At 34.7% G+C, this 8,694-nt stretch overlaps 1 protein-coding gene across 1 annotated transcript; it reads right to left on the bottom strand.

The window, feature by feature from the left end:
• Positions 1-502: 502 nt before the first annotated feature.
• Positions 503-3,760, bottom strand: LOC131069629 (profilin). Its single transcript, XM_058005148.2, has 3 exons — positions 3,507-3,760; positions 3,068-3,205; positions 503-953 (listed from the first exon to the last, which is right to left on the bottom strand). The coding sequence occupies exons 1-3, from the start codon at positions 3,630-3,632 to the stop codon at positions 819-821; spliced, it is 399 nt and encodes a 132-aa protein (XP_057861131.1). The 5' UTR covers positions 3,633-3,760; the 3' UTR covers positions 503-818.
• Between the last annotated feature and the right edge of the window lie 4,934 nt (positions 3,761-8,694).

The raw sequence follows: 8,694 nt of genomic DNA, 5'->3' as shown, positions 1-8,694 counted from the left end.
AAGCAGAAATTTGGAACTTGAAAACCAAGGAGGAAAATTACTTGAGAGATCCCTGATTACAAAGTTCTAGGAACCCCTGAGTCTATTTATTGCAACGAGGAACATATTTTATTACAGCTGATTCCTCAGAAAATCATTTCATCTTGATGACATATCATAGAGTGCAATCCAAAATGTTGATCAAAAAACTTTTGAGAGAGCTTTGTCCAGAAGCTTTCTTTCTTATCACATAGACTGTCAGAATGCTAGTATAACAAAAGGATAAAGTTCCAATCAAAGTTTAATTTCCACAAACTAGAAGTAGTGTTCCTCAACTAATCAAAATAGCAAATGAAGGAAATATTCGTAAACATAATTAGCATCTAGAGGTCCATCTTTCTTGATTCAAGGCGCATTTTAGCAATGGGATTAGTGCTTATGTAGAATAGTGTGAGTTCTGCTAAAAAAGTAATATCAATTAAGAGAACGAAAAAGGAAAAAAGGACCATTTAATATAACTGGATCCTGCTAATATCAAAGATTCAATAGAAAAGATCATACATGTTCAGAACTGATATAAGAATCACGCTACAAAGAATAATTCATTATAAAAATAACGGCCAGAAGAATCTTTCATTACCATATACCCGTGACTTGAAAACCATAACCCAAAGGGAAAATTCTAGAAAAGCACAATTAACCTCACATTGCTAAGTAGTTTCTCCTCAGTATTTCTTAGTTATTGACAGCAAAAATTCCACTGATTTTTACAGACGACTGGAGATAAATATCACTGCAATATCCAGTATCATAGATCATAGATCAAGAGCAGAAGGCTCTCAGAAGTTCTGATCGATAAGGTAGTCGCCAAGCCTCTCCACAATCATATTGCATTCGCCCGGAGTTACAGGGTCATCATAAATGCCAAAGACCAGGGCACAGTTGGTTTTCTTTATGGTCACTCCTCCAGCTCCCTGCCAGTTATGAAAATAGATCAGGTCATAGCTTTCAATTCAATGAGAGAGCATATGGGAAGGACATGAAAGGAGACAGAAATTTTCAGTCCATGGATACCAAAATGTCAAGATAAACATATTTTTTAAGTCACAAATACCTTCCAGGATTGAATTAACAGTAGCATGTTAATTTTCCTACTCATTATTATCTTATCCCATCAAAAGATTCAAAACCCATTTATGTTCAGCCAAATTTGATCTCTTGAGAGACATGCAGGACAAAGACCATTATGGAAGCAAAATAGTCACAATCTCACAGAACCATTTAAACTACTTGTTAGCATTAAAAGTTAAATATCCTTGTCATTAAAACTCGTTCGTGGCAGCTATATAGAGGAGTTTTGGTCCACATTTGTGAGTTCTGATGGTGATTTGACATTGAAACATATTTGTGGAGACTTCCAGATTCATCTGCATGTAAATTTTTCTTCTGAGGTTGAGTTCACAGTGACATATATTTGTGAAGACTTCTAGATTCACCTGCAGGAGTATTTTTTTCCACATTTCTTAATGTTACCATAGCATCTTACTATCTTCATCAATATCAAAAGCTAATAGTTCTTCCCAAGAAAACTTGCTTATACCCCAAAGTGGTTAGAATATAATACCTGGGAAGCAAACTCCACTAATTCGATGCTGGAAGTGAATTTCTATGAGTTGCAAAACTGCATTATTAATGCATATTATATACAGTATTTCCTCAGGAGCATACATTAGATAGTGAGCTCTCTTCCCCCTCCGCTTAAGAATAGAGAACACATGCTAGTTACATGTTTTTTCAGTAACGAGAGGGTTTGTATGACAATTTAGTTCTCACTCAGGGGTACACATCTTGTATACCCTTAAAACAGCCGTAACAGAGTGAAGTGCTCCCAACTTACCACTTTGGACATTTGAACCCAGATCATGGTCAGGGAATTGCTAATGTTACCACTTGAATGTCCATTGGATTTTGCATTCTGTCCGCTTAGTCGATCTACACCAGAGTTTTTTCCTTTTGAGCTATCACTCAATCAAGGTGGTATCAGAGGTGAGACCCTTGGGCTCTGTTCATGGGGATAGATTGATTGTTCCTATCATTAGGTCTATATCCAGTGATCAGAATCACCTGGCCTCTGACAATTGGTGCATGCACCCTGCTAAATAATGTTCATGTAGTTGAGCCTTAAACTAGAGCACCATAAAGGGTAAGTTAAAATTAGAGCCTTGAGTTTCTAATAATGCAATGTTCTATGATGATCCTATTGCTAGCATATATCCTAATATCTAACAACATTGATGGACCATGGATCTACCGAAGCTTTTGGCTGCAAATAGATAATTCCATATCCAAAGACAGATCAATTCCCTTCTTCTCTTCCTATCAATTCTCTGAGAAACATAATCTTAATCATGACTAAATACAACTTTACATCCTAACAACGGTACCCTGTGATTCACAGTCACACAACACAGCCATGAAACTAAATGATCCTTATTGATCTGATGCACCATAAAAGCATAATAGCAACACTCAGCAAAAATTGTTCATCATCTTAAAGATCCTAACCACTAATAGTGGTAATTGAATTCTTCTTTCTTTCTTTCACAGGGGTCAGAATTTCACAGCGTATCACCACCGAATTTCCACGGAACAAGCTAAACGATCATAGCTATGAATACAACTAGAAATAAACTATTAAAAGCCCAACAAATTCATTGATTTACTCCTTTGCCATAAATAAAATATAGTTGTCTATAGCTCGGATTTTGAATTTTAAAAACCAAAAGAATTTTATTGATTCATCATCGATCAGAAATAAAAAATGAACAAGTACAATTTGAATGGTTTCCATTAGCTAGAAGAGTTTGCAATTAAATTGTGCAAGACACCGCATCCAATGCCCCCTATACCAAGGCTGTTCCAAAAGGAAAATCCACTACTGAAAAAGAAACTCGAAAGATCTCAGACTTGCTGCATTAATGACTAATCACCTTCTTTTCCCCTATACTGATGTTGTTCCTAAAGGAAAGTTTACCAATAAAAAGAAATTTCAAAAGGATTCAAGACTACCGCATTATAGGGTACCCACCTTCTTTCCTCTAATGACAGCACCAGACTCCCCTTGAATGACCATGTACTTAATTCCCCCGATGTGCAGGCCAGTAGGTGCAAGGGATCCGGGTTCAGCAAAATCATTCATTATGGCGGTCGCCTCATCGACCTTAAGCTGCAAAACCTCCACAAACCTCAATCAGAATAAAACACATAAAATTTAATTGAACCTAAAGCTAGTCAGTTTTAGAAATTGCAACCTAAAATCTAGACTTCTTATCCCGATGATGAATCATATGGGCAATACCAAAACCTACACTTTTGATCTTTGATGATGGATAAGACAAGGGTAATTCCAAAATCCAGATTCATGATCTAATGATGAATAACACAAACTGTAAATTCAAAATCAGAACTTTGATCCTCATAACGAATCAGAAAGAGACAAATCCAAAATCCGGAGTTTTCAATCCTACCTGAGGGAAAGAAGCACTAGCAGCCCAGGGGCTTCCATCATGGCCATAGATGGCAGCTGCAGATAGCCGATTACCATTAGAGATTTCGCACATCAAGTGATCATCAACATATGTCTGCCAAGACATGATGCTAATCTTACACAAACACAAACAATTGCACAGGGTTGTTGCTGTGACTGTTCCTACTGCTGATCGCTATTTTTCTTCTCTCATTGAGCGGAAGGAAGTTTGTTGCCTATTTAAGTCTCTCTTCTCCTTTGCCACCTTTGAGGCCCATGGCCCACTACTTAATTGGATCTGAATGTGTTTTGGAGTCCGCCATTTTTTAACCCAATAAAAAATCCAACCAAAAAAATTAAGTTGAACAAGTACCAACTTTGAATGGTTAGTTTATTGTGGATCCCAGTTAACTAAACTTTCCAATTGGGCCCCCCCATGGTTTATTCTTTTGTGAATAATTGATGGGTTGGTCAAATATCTTTGATAAACTACAATTATAGTGTTTGCTTTCTTAGATGCACAACTAGATTTCTTAGAGACAGATACCTTACTCCTATGTGTCATATCTCTCTAAGCTTTTTTAAGAAATAGATAAATAAAAACCCCTATTGGTTAGAAATTTCCATAGAAAAGTTTTCATGGTTTTTCATCATACATTTAGAACAACATGATACAATAATTAGAAAGGTCTAATGATCAAAAGGCCATCTTTCTATAGACATACGTTTTCAATATGTAATTAGTGGATTTTTATTGTGTAAGTAATTAGTGGACTGAAATAACTTTGAGGTGAGTTTGGCAAGAATTCAACCATCATTGTTAACATCTTTTCATTTTCAAGATATTATGACAATGAATTCTTATATAATTGGCATTTTCAAAGTGTATTCATTATGTAATATGATAATATGCTATAATTTATTTGTATAAATTTGAATCAATTTTTATTGACATATAATTTATTTTAATGAATATAAATAATTTATAGTTTTAAAAATTAGTAATCTAAATTATTTTCTTATTTATTCAAGTTAATAGATAATCTTAAAAGATATAATGTTGTGTAATTTTAAAAATTAAGTGTAGAAACAAAAAGATTTCAACAAACAAATTTATAATTTTATCTTAGAAAATTAAAAAAGGGGAGAAATTAATTATTTGTAACAGTTGCATGTTATCAAAATATTATTAATTAGAAAATAATTAAGTATATAGAGTAAACATAACTTCTAGCTACTCTAATGCCAAGTCTCTGTTGGTGTAATTATTTATTCGTCTTGGATATAATTACACTTTACTTAAGTTTACTTAGGATAATGCATTTCATAGTAGTTTGGGTATGAGACACTTGGGTGTTTGTGCCACATTGGGATAGTGTGTGTAGGAGAATTTACACCTTTTGTGGTCTTATCTTTTTGTTACATTCCACATTCGGTGGGTGATCCACCTCATGTGGAATATTATATTGTTTCTCCTACCTACCCCTACTTATCCCTACCTACCCTTGTTTCTTATTGAGCCACATGTCATGTTTGTGTGCTCACATATCCATATAGCCTTCTCTATATAAGCAGGCTCATATTCTTTGTATGTAACAATTGATCATTTATCTATTGATGAGAATACAGTTTATTCTTGTCCTATATTTTGTCTCTCTATTTTGTACTTTTCATTGAGCTCTTGATCTTGGCAAAATCTCACAGTCTCCAATATCTCCTCTCTTTAGTCCTATAATTGAGTTCCCCTCAATTCAATCATTACAACACACACATAATCCTCTACTAAAGCAATCCAACTTCTCCATGCCCTTACATATTTATTGGGATCATTTCTTATACACTAGAAGATCTTGTAAGCACCCAAAATTGTATGGTCAACACACATGTCTAATAATGATTTGATGGTCTAGCTCACAACCCACATGGTGTGCTCATTTATCCTCAATTTTTTTTTGCCTTGTTGGAATCTCTCTTAATACATGCTTTCTCTAATGTCCTTCCCCTTGTTTCTCATTCTTCTAGTGTACTAGGCCTTTTTATCATTCAGGATTCTCGACGTTTGCCTTTTGTTGTAGGGGTGGTTGGGAGACCCATGGGTTGCTCAAGTGACCCATTTTGCAAAATAGGGTCACTTGGCAACTGACACTAGTAAGAAGGATGACTAATACAATGGGAAAAGTGATGTTCCTATCTTTTGATATGGTCACGAGTCATTCAAATTTACTTGTTTTCTCCATTTTCCTTCCCAAAACATAACTTTTTGGTATGAGATAGTATGTTTTCTTTCCTACTTTAAAAATAAGGTTTTATTCTTTTTTTTACTTGATTTTTCCTTTTTTCCTCTTTGCTTTCCCTATATGAATCCCCCTCCCTTATCTTATTCATAAGGGAGAAATTTTTTTTCATACACAATCTTTGAGCCATTTCAGATGATCTTTTCTCCCATAGGATAGAAGGATTGTTAGGCTACCTTTGCAACTCTTTGTGAGAAACTCTAAGCCACTATTTAGAATAAAATCATTTTTAGAATAATGCACACCTTACCACAAATTCAAATTCCAAATCCTCATATGTAGGTTCTTCCCTCACCCACATAAGACAATAAGCTAATGTTATCTTCCTCACTAATCATAATCCCTCATTTCCATCAAACAAAGTACCTCAAAGCTATTAGAGAAGAAAATACTACAAATAAAAGCTAGATCCACTAAGGACACACTTATAATAGTTGCACAAAAAACTTTAAATCTTCTCCCACATTCATTTATTTCAAAAATTATTTCCATATACAAAGATTCATTTGATAGTAATAATATCATATACTCTTTCCTAAGAATTGCAAAACTTGTTAGGAATTAATGCTTCATGCCCAATTACGCTTAATCCATTTCCTACATAATCCATGAGAGAAAAGGATGCATACAAGCTTGCAAAATAACCATTATGCAAAGATCAAATAGATAAGCCATGAGATAACACAAGATATCCCTACAAAAACCCTCATGAGGGAAAAACCCAACATCCAAAAGCATCCATTTTCCATGTATTATTCAACCACAAAGCAATACAAAGAACTCATAGAGATAATGAATACTCCTGAAAAATCTATCCCTCCAATGTGTTCTCCATGTGTCCAAGCATGAATCCACACATCTCATGGCATGCTTTAAATGCACACTCCTTAAAAAGACTCAATAATGACAACCCAAACCACCAACCAACCTAAACCACTAGCATGTGTTTTTTTTTTATATAGAATCAAGCTCACACATACAAAAATCTGGTAAAGTAAAAGCACGTGCCACAAAACCATGTGAACAAAATACCATTGATCCATTATTTAATATTGGGTACTAAGTTTTCAATTTATTAATATCTTTCCCCAATATTAAATAAACAAAATAGAATATCTCAATGTGAAACCCACATTAATATAGTTTCCAATGTTACAATACAACACATAAAGTGACCCCAAGAATGTTAACTCCCAGTGATGCACATCCATCTAGGTTCCCCTAGGTGCAACACCTATAATAATAAATAATACATTATAAACATTATGCAAGGTGTACAACAATGGAAGGAGTGAAAATGATAAGAACACTAATACATTAAACACAAATTTAAACACAGAAGGAGCTTGTTTATACCTTCACATCTTCTTGATGAGCCAAAATGGATGCACCCTATTCCATTTGATTTAATCTTTTGATTTGGGGATATGTGGATTTCTCTGAACATCATAGCAGTACGAGGATTGAGATGATAATTTTGGCATAAGGATGGTATGATTGCAAATGATGATTTGTGAGGGAAGAAGGCCCCAATTTATAGATTTTTGGGTGGAAGAATGAAGGGTTAGGATGCAAAGTGGCATGAAGGGTTGAGATTGCATGGAAGGGGTTGAGTTGGATTGAAGGCTTAGTATTGTGACAACTATCATAAGGTGGAGGCATTGGGAAGAACACTTGTCATTGGGAAGAGGGCATGGTGTGCTCACACATGTGTGAGTGCATCTTGAGAAGAACATGGGTATGACAAGTGCAAGCAAAAGTGGCAAAGTGGAAGAGGTGTAAGAGGGGAGAGATGACAAGTGGAGGAAATAGGGAAAGTGTTTTGGGAAGAACAATCTCACACATGTGAGAGCACCAAATAAAATATTTGGTCAAAAGATTAATTGAAAGTGGGAAAGTGACTTGTGAATGCAAGTCATTTATGAGGGTTGGTCACATGTGGATTTAGGGGGTTGCGGTGAATTAAAAATTAGAAGAAATGTTAACGAGCGTTGAAATTAAAGAATTAGTTAATTAATCAAAAAATTAATTAACTAATTGAGATTAGAAGAATTTAGGAATTTAGGCTAAGGTTGGGTTTGATTAATAAAAAATAATCAAACCTTAGAAGAATGACTAGACACATAATTAATTGTAAAATTATCTATGAAAGGAGGTAATAATTAATTAGATAATTAATTAAATATAATTGATTATTGCAACAAGAAGAATAAAGGTTAAAATGAACTTGAATTAATGATAAATTCAAGTAGTTGAATTTAGGTGTCTACATTTTGTCACTCTTTGACATGGTGTTAAATAACATCAGAGTCAAAGACCAAGTATGCCCTGATGGGAAAATACCATATTAATCTCTGACACTTGTTCCAAGCATTAATTGGTATACAAGTATATCTTTCTCAGATATTGTGGTAATAAATAAGAAAGGGTTAAGCCCCCTCAAGAAAGTGGCCAGAAAAGGAATTTTTGGGCCAAGTTCTTAAAAAAATAGGGGAAAATTAAGGAAGGAAGAAGGAACACAAATGAAGTAATTAGGAAAAGGAACAACGTGAAAAGGTGGAAAAAATTGCGAATGGTAGATGAACATAAAGGGGATAATGGACATTATGAAGGGTGTCAAGAACTATAAATAGGCTATGAGGGACCTATTAGGGGTTATTTGCACTCTCATATTTTGAAGAATTAGGAGTCCTAGGAGAAGAAAGAGGAGTGAAGATGGTGAACATTTTGCGTCATGAGCATCGTGGAGAGTGCATTTTGTTGTACCATCGCTACTAGACTGAGGGGCACCAGTAAGTGACCTATCCCAACTTTACATTTTCCATTTTAGTGCATTTATTACTAGGTTAGCGAGGGGGGGGAATGAATTGAGACACAAATATCAATCACCATTTC

This window comes from Cryptomeria japonica, chromosome 6 (assembly GCF_030272615.1).
Source record: "Cryptomeria japonica chromosome 6, Sugi_1.0, whole genome shotgun sequence".
Classification (NCBI taxonomy): domain Eukaryota; kingdom Viridiplantae; phylum Streptophyta; class Pinopsida; order Cupressales; family Cupressaceae; genus Cryptomeria; species Cryptomeria japonica.
Note: the sequence above shows the minus strand (reverse complement) of the source record. Positions and strands in the feature narration are given on the sequence as shown.